Genomic DNA, 14,840 nt, shown 5'->3' with positions numbered 1-14,840 from the left:
TGTGTGGGCGGGGCTCTGGTGCTACTCGCTCTGCAAAGTAGTCAGTCAGAAGCCGCTGAAGTTGTGACAGAACTTTAGCTAAAAGTGTACTAGAATAAAGACCAGGCCGTATTCAAAGTGTATAATTTGCAGTCTGAATCGGTAAGTAGTTACAAAGTGAAGATATCTTAAGGCAGGTCTGATAAAGGTCAGTGATCAAGAAGAAAGCAAGTGAGTGTTGGTTAAGTTTTCAGATAAAATAAGTACAGAATTTGTAGAAATGTTGTTCACTTAATATATCCTCAATTGTGAGACTAAAAAAAATTAAAAATATAATTTTTGAGTTGTCAAATATCACTATAATAACATCACCCAGACTATTAAACATGTAAGCACAACTGCACAACCAAATCACACTTCGTATGGTTGCACAAACTGAGACTGTACTAATCCATAATCTGTGTTTAAATTACATATTTAGGAGCTACATTTTATCCAAGAGAGACGAGACAGCATTAATATCGACTTTAATACCTTTGTTAGATCTGTGATCCATGTAGGTGGACAGATATAGTATTTTAATTGTAAAAGATCTATGGTTTATGCATTATCAATAAACAGATCTTCTGTGTTCTAACTTGACCAAATATCAATTTTTTGATAAGGTTTTCATCTATTGCTACTAAAGTTAATCTGTGGCTAAAAGTTCATGGGGGAGCATGCGCCCAGACCCCCACCCATAAATCTTGGGTGGGTCTTCATTTCATTTCATTTTATTTACTATTATCCACATTGTAGTATAATAATAAAGACATTTATACTATGAATTAACTATGAAAGTTAATGTGGAATTACTGTGGCTTTCTACCAAAGAAGACAAGAAGTCTATTTAGACTCCACCCTCCCACATCACAACACATCTGATCGGTTGTAATGCATTAGCAAGGATAGACATTTCACTAATTAACTTTTATAATAAAACAGACTAAAAGATAGTTCCAGTCCTAAAATCTGATTGGCTGAGCCGCGCTTGAAGCCGTTGTTAAATCCACCGTATACAAACACTTATGACCACCTCACAACAACTGAATTGTGTATTACTGCGCCATGGCACGAAAAAAACCCTTGTGCTGTTAATGGAATAATCTTTGACTCTCACGCTGCTCACATGGACCACCAAGTGTATAGATGAAGAAGCAGGTTTTTTTGTTTAAACTGAACGTCTGCTCAGCTAGCTAACAGGCTAAACAACTCCATAATTAATATCACTACTATTATATTGCTTACGATATAATTCATTGTAAAACAACAGTATAAAAGCCTAAAAATGTCACTTGAATGGCTGACACGCTTCAAATGTTCATGTTTCAGAAAGAAGTCGCATCAAACCCAGGCAGAATCCCAAACTGCTCCATACTCCCTAAATAGTGTGCTAAGTTTTAAAATTCTATCCTCAACAGCCAAATAGTGCATCATTTTTTGAGTGTGGATGTGGAAGAGTCCCAAAGAACTATTTCTTAGCTGTATTTTGCTCTGTTGGGTGCAGGATCCAGTATTTAATTTCCTATGTAGTGCACTATGTAGGGAGCAGGAAGCCATTTGAGATTCAACCCCAGCACGAGAAGAGGGCGCCGCTGGATTGGAGCTTAATAAGACTCGTGGTGGTAATTTGGTGACCAAAGTACTTACAAAGCGAAAGTTTTTGCTTTGAACAGTAATGCATTATCATACGTTCATTATACGAAATTTAAAACGTTTATGAAATGACCGCAGAATACAGTAACGACTGAACATTTTCATCTGCATTCAGCAGTCCATGGTTACATGGCAACGATTCCATACTTTAATGGAACTACATTTCTTGGTGGAATACTTGTTTATGTCGATTATTATTAATAATACATTATTTTCTGAAAAAAAAATGTGTTTCTTATCACATTTCACATTGGCCACCATTTTATAAAAGCAATAAGTCACTTGAGGCTGGGCATTACTGTGATTTTATCACAGGGAAGGCGAGTTTAAGAACACCATTCCCCGTGATAAAATCACAGTAACCACGGCTTTTTGTAGCTTATTGCTTTAATAAGAAACACAAAGAAGTTACCAATTGGACACTAATGATTGGTTCCAGCTGGTTCAAATATGGTTCCTATTCTGTTTCTCAACTCTAAATTTCACTTACGTTGAAAACTACTTCTAAATCTTTAAAGCTACATCTTTAAGATATGAAAATGTACAATCAAGTGTGTCCAAATGTTTGACTAGTACCATATGAAGACTAACCACTAAATCTTCTGCTTTTACATGATGACAGTCAATTTTGACTACAATGAATTCATTTATGTGTGATTACACCTAAACTCTGAACAGCTTAATTGAGGTTTTTTCCCCAATACATTGTTCTATAAATGTACTTATAAAAATAATCATAATATGTCTTAATGCTTAATATAATGATAAAATGCATTCTTCACTTTAACGCATAACACATTAAACTTCCACCTCTACCTCTACCTCTCCCTCCTGCTCCTGACTCTCTACCCCCTCCTCTAGCCTGGAGGCACTCTGATCCATTCCATCCTGCAAGAGTTCATCTCCCTCTCCTTCAGCCTGCTTCTTTATCTGGATCTCTGCATATTCTGTGTCTTCACTCTTTGGCTTTTGGGCCTCAGCCTGTCTCTTCTGTAGAAGGGAGTAGTCAATACAGGCATAGTCCACTTCTTTTGTTGCTTCTTCTCCTGCTGCCTCGTCCAATCCTAAATTCCTGTCTTCTCTTGGTGTATCCTCCTCTTCCAGTTCACCACTTCCGGTGGACTTCGCCTCTTCAGAACGCCGTTTTTGAAGTGGGGTCTGTTCATTTGCTCCTACATTGTCTGCATCAGCCTCCATAGGTCAAAAACATGAAGCAATTTGTAAGTCAACAAGGTTCCTTTTTTAACATCTTATTTAATTATTAGCTAATTAAGTCACAGCCATGACTTAATGAGGTGTAGGAACAAGATAGTTAAGTCACAGCCATGACTTAGACAGGCAATGGAATGGGATAATTAAAGCAACACTATGTAAGGTTTGGGGATTTGGAGACCTCTCTGGTGCAAATATGTAATTGCAACATTTAGAAGAACATTTAGTAACATTGGTTGTGCTTTGAAACCCCACAAGTGAATGAATCTGACTTTTGCGAGTGCATTGGAAGAGTATTCAAAGAGAACTCAAGTCAAAACTTGGGAAAGGACATGTCCTCCAAGGAAGTAAGCGAACGATCTATTATTGTCATCATATCTTCATCAGTATAAGGTTGATTTTGCATTTGAGGCCTGAACATTGAGTCAGACCTTCTTTTCAAGCCTGTGAGTATTACCTTAATACATAAAGATGTATGACGTGGTCTATAAATCTCCCAGCAAATCTGACTTTTAAATGATAATTTCAGGCTTTACAGGGTGATTCGCAGCAGCACACGCACACCTTATTTTAGTGTTTTCTTTTTTCTCCCTACTCAGTATTGCTAGATAATGCTGCTTTAAGTCTTGGCCAAGACTAAGTGAGACATGGGAACTAGAGATAATTACATTCTGATAATTAAGCTGTGGGCACATCTTGTTCACAGGCCTCTATGAGACGTGGTCATGCTTTAGGATTTCCTTTCTATGCCTTGATAAGTTGTGACTGTGCACTATTTTTGTCATGAAATTATGTCTCCAGCAGAGCTCCTATTCAGAAAATATGTTTATTTCAATAAGATTTAATCACTTCATGTCTACACGTTCTCTGCCTTCATTTAAAAAGCATTTAATATACTGTCGCTGTCCAAAGAATCATCGAAATAGAAATTTTAGAGGAGAAGGCAAAAATGTTGTTAACTTTTAATGTAAATTAATGTGGACATTTTATTATTTATCATGAAATGTTCACACAGGGTAAAGGACAGCTGTCATGGTCAAACAATAAATAGACAAAATAAAAAACAAATAAAATAGACAAAAATGGAGATGGTTTTCTTTGGACAGCAATAATGTTATGGAAGCGGTGGTTACTCTCAGGGTCATTTTTATAGTTCCTAAGTTCATTTTAAAAATTTCCATGAAATGGAAGTCTTACTTGGCTTTGCTGAATTTTAACAGTCTCCAATTTAATGTTTGCGTTTCCATCTGTTGCTTTGAGAGTTCTGCATCTGCAAGAGAACATTTGTGTGGAACTGCTATGAGCATCATTGTGTAAAAACCATATGTGATTTGTGACCCATATTTATTTTCTTTAACATGTACTTTTTTGCTAACATCTTCAATATCAGGGATCATGGTCATGGAGGACTGCTTTATAAATAGCCTATAGTAATATCTTTCATTACACACACACACAAACACACAGACACAAATGTTTGTGTATTGTCAATGTTCAAGAAAAAAAAAAAACTCCAGAGTGGAAGCTTTACAGGAGAAGGCCAAAACCTTTTTACTCTTACTGTAATTTAATTTCATGAGATGTTAGTCCAAGTTCATTTATCATGAAATTTTCACACAGCGTAAAGGGCAGCAGCTGTGGTCAAATGGTGTAGGAAGATGAACAACGTATAATAAAGTAGAGGTCTGCACAGAACCTTTATTAAGTCCCTCCCACAAGATTTCATCCCACTCCTGCAGAAAATCTGCACCATTTGACTCACTCCCACCCATAACCTAAATATGTTGTCCCGCTCCCAATTGCAGTGGTCACAACTGAAAATGACATATTAGACTTGTCTTTAGTTGGCTTTATTGTCTCATACTCCTTATTAAGAGCACTTTCCACAGCTGTGGCTGTCTGACTACCTGAAGGTTCTGCCATTTCTGTAGCCTACAAGAAAGCAGTTGATGTGTTGTTCATGTAATTAGTTGCTTTACAATTATTTAAAACAAGTTTATTAATTTTTGTTGTTTTGCTTTTAGATATTATTTATCCATGCTGAATATTATGTGATTGGTATCATATCATTTAGGTTGTTCATTAGCTTGTGGGATTTCTCCACACGTATGTGCTGTTCTACTCCCACCCCTACTGGGCTGGTAAGCCACCCACTCTGGCACATGCCTCTGAAAATTAACCCCCATTGCAAGATGCTGTAGTGGGTCCTGCAGGAATGCAAACTTTCATAACAAAGTATAATTTCTGAAGTATTTTCCACTCTTCATTATCTCTTTAGCACAAAATGTCACCATGGTGACAACAGTAAACAATCACCTGGCCTGAGGGTCACAGATCAAAATCTATAAAATCTCATCTAAAATCAGTTTTCATTTATAGAAAGTGATTAAAGAAAGTAAATTATACTTTACCTTTGGCACATGCACACACAGCACAGTACAACACAGACAATGATTGCTGTACTAGCTGCTCCTACCAAAAATGCAAGGATTGTCCTTAGGGTCACCTTGTTGTCGTCACTGTGGGCAACTTGAAGAGAAAAATATGTATTTGTTAAGTATTTTCTACTTGTATATCTAGCATTGACAACTACAGACCTTCTTGGCAACATTTAACACTGTTGTAAAAACAAAACTTGGTAGTTCAATTTTTATTGTTTTTCTTTTTTTTTTTTTTAAGAATTTCAAAATGATACCAGTTGCCTTTTTATTGTGGCACAATTTCATAATGAACAGACACATAAAAATGGTGCAAAATCGCTTGGAATAAAATCTTGTAACATTAACTTACACTGAAAGCTATGAATGTCCTTTTCCCATTTTTGGAGATTTTGCTCTGACAGCGACGATGTGCACAGTCAATACTCAGTATGATTATAAAAAAACAAATACTATGGATTCAGGTCAAGGTCAAACCAGGGTATCAGGCTAAATAAACTGCCTCACCACTTGAATAACGTACACCGCAGTTTGGGTTTCATTTACATGGGCTTCTCCTGGGCTCTTAAAAAAGAGACTGAATTATATTGGCCCTTCTTCACTTCTTTCTTTAAGCAAGAAAATGAAGTAAAGGCCACTCCTGTTGAGTATGTCTTCTCTTTGTTCTGCTTCTTTTGGATGGTTTTCTTAGCGAAGTACAGCATGTTTGAATCACAAAAGACTGCTGCTATGGTCACCATGGGGAACCTGAGTTATTCTCAGACTGGTTAAAGTATCTGGTCAGATCAACACCAGTCAGTTTGTCATTCAGTTGCAATTTTATGGTTAAATAATACTGGAATACAGGCTTTAACTAAATTTAAAATCATCTATTTACAAAGCAAGTAGGGAGGTGCTAGTTGTATTTACTCAGTTACATGTACTTAAGCTAAAATGTGTGTACTTTATTTTCTGCTTAAGTATGTTTGTGAATAAAGGAAACTTTAACTGCTTTTGAACACTTTTACTTTTCAGTCATTAACAGTTAGTTTCTAATTCCCTTTATTATGTGTAATGTCATTATGTTATGTTGATGACTTCATCTGTATTGCTTTGCATTTAGATCAGACATCTCACTTTTGAGGTCTACCAGCTTATTTTAGACAAAGAACACATCAGAAAGAGAAGAATAGTGCCTCAGTTCCTCAATAGTGCCTCACATCTCAGTTCCTATGCGCAGTAGAATCCTATGCAGAGTCCTATACCTTGACTTATTTTAACATGACTTTCAGTTTTATATTTTAACTTAAAAAAGTAAATAACCTGGTTGCCTGGAGAGAAACTCATTTGCATGACTGGAACACTACTGAATATGTTGTGGACCTTCTGATCAAACTTAGTGGGCCCTTCAGCTGACATGAAAACATAGCGAGGACATGCCTAAGGACTGTTCCTCTGAGAACTGTTTACATGTCAATTCTTTAATCATTGTAAGCAAATTACAAGTCATGTTTGCATGCTAACTCTTTGTAGCAGCTGAAATCACTTTACTAAACTGAAAATACTTGACCAAATGTCTTACCAAATTACATCAACGATGAGATTTGGAAACTACATTCAAGTATTATGTATTTTCAAGTTTACCTTAATGTCATGAGATTTTGTGTTCAGGTTCAAGTGAAATTAATAAAGTAACAAATACATTCTTATGAAGCTTATTTTGTCCACTCAAATAGCTATAAAAATACACTGCTTTGTAAGTCTTTAGGGTTGCATTAGAACAAATCAGACAAGTGCAGTTCATTGCGATGAATTACACTAATTAATGCAATTATTTGTGATAAATTCTTTGATTATCATTAATTATCATTTACAGCCCTAATGTATATACAATTCAGATACATCAGGGCTTTTTTTAATTCTGAACCTAGAGGTCCCAGTGTCCAACACAGTTTGGTGAGTTCACTGTTTAAACATGTCTGGTTCATCTCATCTGTTATTTATGAGGTTTAATGGATGTGTTTGAACAGAGAACTTATCCATTTTTAATGGACCTTCAGAACCAGAGCTGTTTTATATTATATTTGTGGTTCTTGTGCAACAGTACCTTGGGAGTTTTGATCTTTCTGTCCATCGTTCTTCCCAGTTGGACCTACAGAGTGGGCTAAAAAGAAAGTAAAGTTCTATCACTTTAAAAAGACTCAGAATATTACATTATTTTCATAACATATGAGTTTTAAGTCTAGGGTGCGTAGATGTCAGTAATGGCAATACAATAACACACTCACAGTTCAGGGTGATGTTAATAGAGGTTGTCAGATTCTTATTGAAATGCTGTACTTCACACACGTATTCCCCCACATCTTCACTGCTAACATTGGTTATGATGAGGATTTCTTGCACAGTCTTGTTCTTAGGTTCAACTCTGGTTCTTCCAAAACTCCAGGAGATTTTTAATGATGGTGGGTGACTCTCAGCACTGCAGTTCAGACTTATTGTAGCTCCTTCCTTCACTGTAGCGTTAACTGTGATTCTTGGATTTTTTATATCTTCAAAAGCCAATGTAAGAAAAAGCTTTAGACTCACATAAGGGTTATAAATCATGTTTGGTCAATAAGGACTGGTCTAAACAAATCAACACTGGCAGAACAAAGCCTTTTGTTTCCAAAATGATAACTTTAAAGGAGAAGGAATAAACATTCCTAGCATTAATGCACATTAATGGATTAGTTTAGCAAAAAATCGAACTTTCAGTTTTCCACATACCCAAATATAACTGATCAGCCAAGACATATCTGCAGGGGCAACTCAGTGCAAGAGCTAATGCCCTAGTGATTCAGGGCCTCTAATTTGTGTATTTTTAGTAGTTACATTTTTTTCCCTTCCAGCCATCCACACACATACACTAATGAGTATTTTTATACACATCACTCATCTATGCCTGTTGATTAGCTGAATTTATTCAAGACATTAGCTCTGGTGTTGATTGGTGGCACTAACGGATGTATTTGACTCGAAAGTTAGAACCAGGTACTACTAGAAAATGTATGAAATGAGCTCAAACAAAAGCTGCACACTTTTGTCTTAAAAATTCCCAAAATATTTTTTTGAGTTCACTATCCATGGAATCAACATCAGCAAGCTCACCGGTTAGCACCCATAGTCAGAATTCCATGTTAACATTTGACTGACTGGCGTCTTCTTCTGCAACAGTGTAGTTTGAGAGGGACACTAAGAAATGAGGAATTATTAAAGTTTTATTATTATTAAAGCATGAGCTGACTAACTTCACAAGCTTGCTGTTTCTAAGCTAAAAGAAAAAGTATGAAGCTAAAACTGGCTTCCTATATTTGACAGTTAACTGCTGCAGCGTTTATAGTGGTCTGGTTCAGGGTTTACAATAATGTAATAATGGAAAGATGATGGCAGTGCAGGATGTTGCTGATGGCAGCGGTGGTGGGTGTGTTGACCTTAAAACAAAGGTTTTGAATATTTGGATGCTGTGTATTGTTGGTGTGCGGTTGCCTTGTTCTGCCAACAATGTAGTCATCCAAGTGACTACATCTTTCCATGCTTACTAAATCTGATGTTATTTGTCCACATCAGCCAGGCAGGAACTCGGTTGTGGCTTGTTGAGTTATACTAATTTTATGGATTTTAACAGGCCCATAGGGCCCACGACCACCTGTAGCCCCAGGGCATGAGCAGGTTAAAGTGCCCCTGCTATCGGGTGTCAGAAGTTTGCTTCTTCAGTATAACACTGGAGTTATGTGGCTAACATTGTTATCAAAGACTCAATAGAAAATAGACACTCAAATCTTTTCTGTAAATGCATCCCCAAAACTTCTCTCAAACCTCATCCAGGTCTTCAGTAAGGTTGCACAGGTTTAGGATGGTTTGTTGTGGGTTTGTCGATGTGGTTTAGGACAGAGTATGACCAACTGTGAATTACAAAAATGAATAAAACTTAGCCGTGTGGCTAAACGTAGCCACTTTTGACATCAGACGCTGTGCCATATTCTGACTCCCCTGCAGAATCCGACTCGTTGTGCATGCACCTCACACAGGTACACGGATGCTTGATTACATTTGTTATTTCTATTGTTTTCTGAACTTATTTTTAATGTTTCATTTATAAGTATATATGTGCATTACAGTTACAAACATATAACTGCACCATCCATATGCCTGTGTGATGTGCACACAGGAAGGGGTAACTGGAATTTGGCACAACTATCTAAAGTGGCTGTGCCCAGTTTTCAGCTAGATAGTGAAGTTTTGTTAATTTTTATAGTTCACAGCAAGTCATACTGTGCTCTAAATAACACTGGCAAATCCATGTGACCTTAATGAAGACGTGGATGTGGTTTAAGCAGGCTGAGAGTAGTTTTGGGGATGTATTTAAGAAAAAGATTTGTATTGACTTCTAATGTTTCTTGGCAGCATTAGCCTCATAGCTCTAGCATTAAACTAAAGATTGGGTACCAGGAATGTCTTGGCTGATCAACTTCATCTGGGATAAATGCAAAACTGGGTAAACTGAACTATTGCTTTAATGTAACTGTTGTATTACAAAGTCATTTTTGACTATTTCTGTTAATCTATTCTTCATGAAATGTTCATATAATGTAAAAGGCGACTTTCAGTGAAAACTTCCAAGATTTTGTTCTGATAGTGATCCAAATGGTCCTTCCCTTTGTATACATTCGTAAAATAAAGGTTCCTTGGAGCAGTGCCATAATATTTTTTCATAACGAGCCTTCCAGTGGACGATATCTCATTTGTTTTGGAAAATGAGATGTGTGTGTGAAGAACCCTTTTAGAATTTAAAGAGCCTCCATTGATCCTGCTTGTGTAAAGGTTCGAGGGGTCGGCAACATGCATCTCTGGAGCCACATGCGGCTCTTTTACTGCTCTGTTGCGGCTCCACAGCAGAATTCGATTTTTAGGTAAAAATAAAATAATCCTCCTTTGCAGCAAAATAAAGCTCCACTGATCGTTCAACACAGGTTTAGCAATAAATGGTTTTAAACACTGAAGCTAATATATAACTGCTAATTCACCCTTTAACCCTGAATATTGGCACACAGATTGATGGTCACCATAGCAATGCTGAAAACAATCTCGTCTAGCTAGCAGCTAATGACAAAGCAAAGAGAGACATTTTAGACAAACATCAACAATTTGGAAACGAAATGACTTATTTGCATTCATACTGTCAAACACTAAAAAAATGCAAAAGCTGAAATCAGCTTCTCGTTCAGCAGCTTCTTGTTAGAATTTTCCTGTTCCACTTTAAATGGTGCAGCAGGGACATTCAGGTGAAATGGGAAAATTAGAAAAGGAAGCTGGTGAATGAGAACATGACTTCAGCCTTGTAAAAATTCAGATGTTGAGAAACATTTTACAAGAAATTATTTCACTTCAAAAGTAGCCAGCTGGAGATGTGAGAAAAGAGGCTATAGCTGAGCTAATATTTTTAAATTAAAATAAAAAAATTAGCCCATACTAGGACATTAGGACATAAAGAGACATATTTACAACCAAGACTGTAAAATAGACATAAAATGTTGTGGCTCCCAGGGTGGTTTGATTTTTGTTGAATGGACAAAAAGGCTGTTCTTAACATTTGTTTCGCTGACCCCTGTTCTATACAAATCAAAGTTGTTGATTTTTTCTAGCACTGTACATCTAAAACATTACACCATTTAGGAACCTTTATGTTAAGAGTGTACTTTTGCTAATATTAATAGCCATTAGAAGTAACTGTAACTCACATTGCACTACTAAAGTCTTATTTGTGTTGGTGGTAATATTCCCACAGTTCACAACACACTCGACATCAGCGTCATGCAGCTCAAATGAGGGGGTGAAGGTCAGCATCAAGGTTATGGTACCATTGCCTGGGGTCACAATCATTGTAGCACTGTCAATGCATAGACTAGTGATGTTTCGTCCCATCTTCCTCACCCTCCACGTTATTTGCGACTGAGCCCTGGGACACGGAGCTGGAGCTGAGCAGTTCAGAGTGGCCTGTTCTCCATCAGTTAGAGATGGAACATATATCTCAGGCTTCTCTGCAGAGATAAAGCAGGTCAAATAAATACTAGAAATTATTTCTTTGCATTTTTGTCTTCAAGTTTAATTAAATAAACCTGCAATATTCAGGTTTTGAAAAGTTTGCCTAAAACCATTATTAAGTAGCCCCTTACATGAATAGATCCTAACTCTCAATGACAATATCAGGGAAACAAATGGCACCCGATAAGACTCTAGTGTTTTTGTGTAAGTTACCTGTTTAACAACCCCATGATATTAAATTACATCTACATCCCTATGTTTGTTACTTGCTTGGCAACAGCAAGAGAGCATTTAATGCAGATGGAAATGTACGACATACAGTGTAATACAGGTGGCTCTGTTGAAAATTAGAGGACATTGAGTGAAAAATTAAATGGGAAAGTAATTCCTTTAATTGTGACTTTAATAGGAGGATACTGTGGTTTGTCTTTTGGTCTGAATTGGTAATAGCCTGTGTCATTACTGCTTATCAGATCAGTGATCATCGTGCAATTCTTCTTTAATGGATCTGATTTCAGAAATGTTAGCCGTCTTTTAAATTCCTCATCCTTTATCTCTGTAAATGTTGAATTCTCACAGCTTTTATCAGAACATTTATACCACAGTTCTTTATTGATTTTGTTGGTTCCAGGATCAGTAAAAGCACATGGGATGACAGCACACACACGAGGAACTGCAGTTCCCCAACGGAACTACGGGTGGCATTTAGGTTTTGCTGTTCCTCTGAAAAGAAGAAAAAGTGTAAGGACTTACTGTCAGTGAGAACCAGGGTTAGAATTGTGGAGGTCTTAGGGGTCCCCTGGTGGAAAATCTGGCTGTGAGGTGACCTTTAAATTGTTGAATAGTGTTTTCACAATATATTTTTGTGAAGTTTACCTCTGTAGTTTTTTCACAGGTTTTACTAGACAGGCATGATTTAACTTGGTGCCTGTATCAATATAAACAATATATATGTACTTGGTAGCTGTCAAAAAGACAAGACAAGCAGGTCTAATAGCCTACCTTTTCTCAGTTAATGAATTAAAATATATTCATTATGTAGTGAAAAAATGATTTAGGTTTTCTGGTCCCAAAAAACAGTAAAACTAGATTACAACGAGACAAATGGGTAAATACAGTCACATGAAGAAGTTTGAACGACCCCAGTCGAATGACGTTTTGTAGTAAAAATAAAAAAGTTAACACATCCTCCACAGGGAACAGTCTTAAATATGGCATTGTGCCACACATTTTAGTGCACAATTTCTATTTATTTGCTGAGTTTAACATATTGGGAACACATAAAATGTGCCATAACCATTTCCACAGGCCACATTGTTAAACTCAGCAATTGAACAGTAATAATACATGAAACTGTACAGAATTGTGTTCCCTGTAGAGGATGTGTTAACTTACTGTGACTTAGAGAATCAACAAAACATGTCATTTCACCCGAGGCCGATTATCACGGTCAGCTCATGTGAACATACCCCTCGAATGTTCACAAACAGCAATAAATAAAAACTCTTTGCTAATAAAATCACATCTGTTGGTCATGGCGGCTTACCGCATCTATTTTCCCTGTGTTCATGGCTGCTGCTAACTTCTTTGAATATAAAGTTTCCCAGCAATTTGAGATGAACTCAAGCTTAACTTTCTCCAGTTTTAAACCGGAGTGACGCAGATCAGTGTCCTACATTGTACAGTTACATTAGGAATTGAGCTGGGTGTGTTTACAGTTTATCCAGGGAGAGGAATCTAATGCAACATGATGAAAACTTAGAGAAGAAGACAGTCACCTCATGTGAGGGTCATGTTGTCAAAAAATTCAACTTTTAGTTAAGAAAATCCTTCAATTCAGTCAATTTTGTCTCTCTTTTAGGAGGGCCTGCCCCCCACCCCCAATTCAAACCGTGGTAAGAACAGAGCTCAGAACAACATCTATTGCATTCTCAAAGAAAAAAGTACATTTTGTGCACAGAGTTTACAAACAGCATTATGAAATATAATAAAACAGGTTGTAGTACAGAAGAGCACATACCGTGGCACGTGGCCTTTTGTAATAGCATGAGGAGCAACACGTACACTGTTATCTGTGTCCTCATCTCTCACCATTCAATTCAGCCCAAAGCCTGATCTGCACATATTGCAAATAAACATATACAAACTCATTCCCACACAGTCCATGTGTAGGTTCTACAATTTTCAAGGGTTTCATGAGAAATATTCTTAATATTACATTATAAAGTGTAGTACGTATGCTTCAGAAGAGATTTCGTCACTAGACCAGTTCCTAGAACAATACTTACACAATCTTTAGTTAACTCCATGCAGTATTTTATACACAAGAACTGTTACCTAAAGTTTGAGGCCATGATATAACAGACTAACAACTAGAGATGGCATATGAATATTGATGGTTATTGGCAACAGGCCAAAATTAGCAGAAATATTGGCAACAGAAAAAATGTAATTCAATCCAATCCTGTAACGAATCCTGAAATCCATCCACATCCATCCACATTGTATGATATGATGTTGTTAGCTGTGTGTTTCTTCCCGTGGGGTTGTTTGAGTAATTTGAGCTTGATAGCTTATTTTTTGCTGCCCGTCTTAAGTGAAGTGTGGCATTTAAAAACAGTTCAATTCAAAGCTTAGGAGTTTATAAAAAAGAAAAATCAGATCAACCAGTTTTGGTTTGGATCAGCTTCAATATTCAAGGTTTGAATATTGGCATCAATATCACAAAAGAAAAAGAGGTACCATATCATCCATACTATCAACGCCTATTGCTTCTGTAGTGTTCTGGAAGATGACAGCAGCTAACTAATCAAACACCAATGTTATATGCTATTTGCTTTCTTGTATACAGCATTTCTAGACAACAAAGACAGCCAGCTATTTAAAAAACAAACTTAAAACTTACCACTTTCTTCTTTTCACGTCTTCCTCTCCCAGGGACTCTTTGATTTTGACCACTGGTGTTTTTTGTTTTTTTTTATTATTTTGTCACAGGCTGTTTTGTTTTCACAACCCTCTTCCCACTTCCACTTTTAATGTACTTCGTACCATTTCCTTGCACAAGTTTGCTTACAACATCCTGCACAGAGCGCTCACTAGAGTGTGACACATCAGAATAACTGAACTGGCTCCTCGTTTGTATGCGCATGTTTCAGAACGAGAGCAAATCCTTTATCACCGTGGCCTTTAAGATACATACACTTGTCTCTCAACACAAAGAAGTGTGTACAGAGTCAAAGCTCATGCTTCCCCAAAAGACTAGTTTCTTTCTTACAGTTTAGAAATGGACAATATCAGGTATTAAGTATCAGCAGAACAAATGCACTTTTATTGTTTGTGAGTGACACCACACCTGAATAAGTGGCAATGCATTGAGATAAAGTTACAATATCTCTCCTGATATCGTCATGCTCAGGAATAATGCTATGAAAATGACTGCCTGCTTTATACTTACAT

The 14,840-nt window shown here is 36.8% G+C and overlaps 1 protein-coding gene across 1 annotated transcript; it reads right to left on the bottom strand.

Annotated features, from left to right (window-relative positions):
• Positions 1 to 2,007: 2,007 nt before the first annotated feature.
• On the bottom strand, positions 2,008 to 14,445 carry si:dkey-24p1.7 (sialic acid-binding Ig-like lectin 8). Its single transcript, XM_036564080.1, has 8 exons — positions 14,290 to 14,445; positions 13,405 to 13,500; positions 11,081 to 11,380; positions 7,592 to 7,852; positions 7,411 to 7,467; positions 5,298 to 5,415; positions 4,084 to 4,156; positions 2,008 to 2,865 (listed from the first exon to the last, which is right to left on the bottom strand). The coding sequence occupies exons 2-8, from the start codon at positions 13,466 to 13,468 to the stop codon at positions 2,473 to 2,475; spliced, it is 1,266 nt and encodes a 421-aa protein (XP_036419973.1). The 5' UTR covers positions 13,469 to 13,500; positions 14,290 to 14,445; the 3' UTR covers positions 2,008 to 2,472.
• Between the last annotated feature and the right edge of the window lie 395 nt (positions 14,446 to 14,840).

This window comes from Colossoma macropomum, unplaced genomic scaffold (genome assembly GCF_904425465.1).
Source record: "Colossoma macropomum unplaced genomic scaffold, Colossoma_macropomum, whole genome shotgun sequence".
Taxonomy (NCBI): domain Eukaryota; kingdom Metazoa; phylum Chordata; class Actinopteri; order Characiformes; family Serrasalmidae; genus Colossoma; species Colossoma macropomum.
This window is presented reverse-complemented; position numbering and strand designations above follow the sequence as displayed.

What these genes read in the sequence shown, in the direction of transcription:
- si:dkey-24p1.7 (XM_036564080.1), bottom strand. Translation starts at nt 13,468, where the DNA reads ATGAGGACACAGATAACAGTGTACGTGTTGCTCCTCATGCTATTACAA. An exon ending in TAAGACTTTAGTAGTGCAAT is followed by an intron (nt 7,853 to 11,080) that starts GTGAGTTACAGT and finishes TGGCTTTTGAAG; the next exon opens with ATATAAAAAATCCAAGAATC. An exon ending in TATTAACATCACCCTGAACT is followed by an intron (nt 7,468 to 7,591) that starts GTGAGTGTGTTA and finishes CTTTCTTTTTAG; the next exon opens with CCCACTCTGTAGGTCCAACT.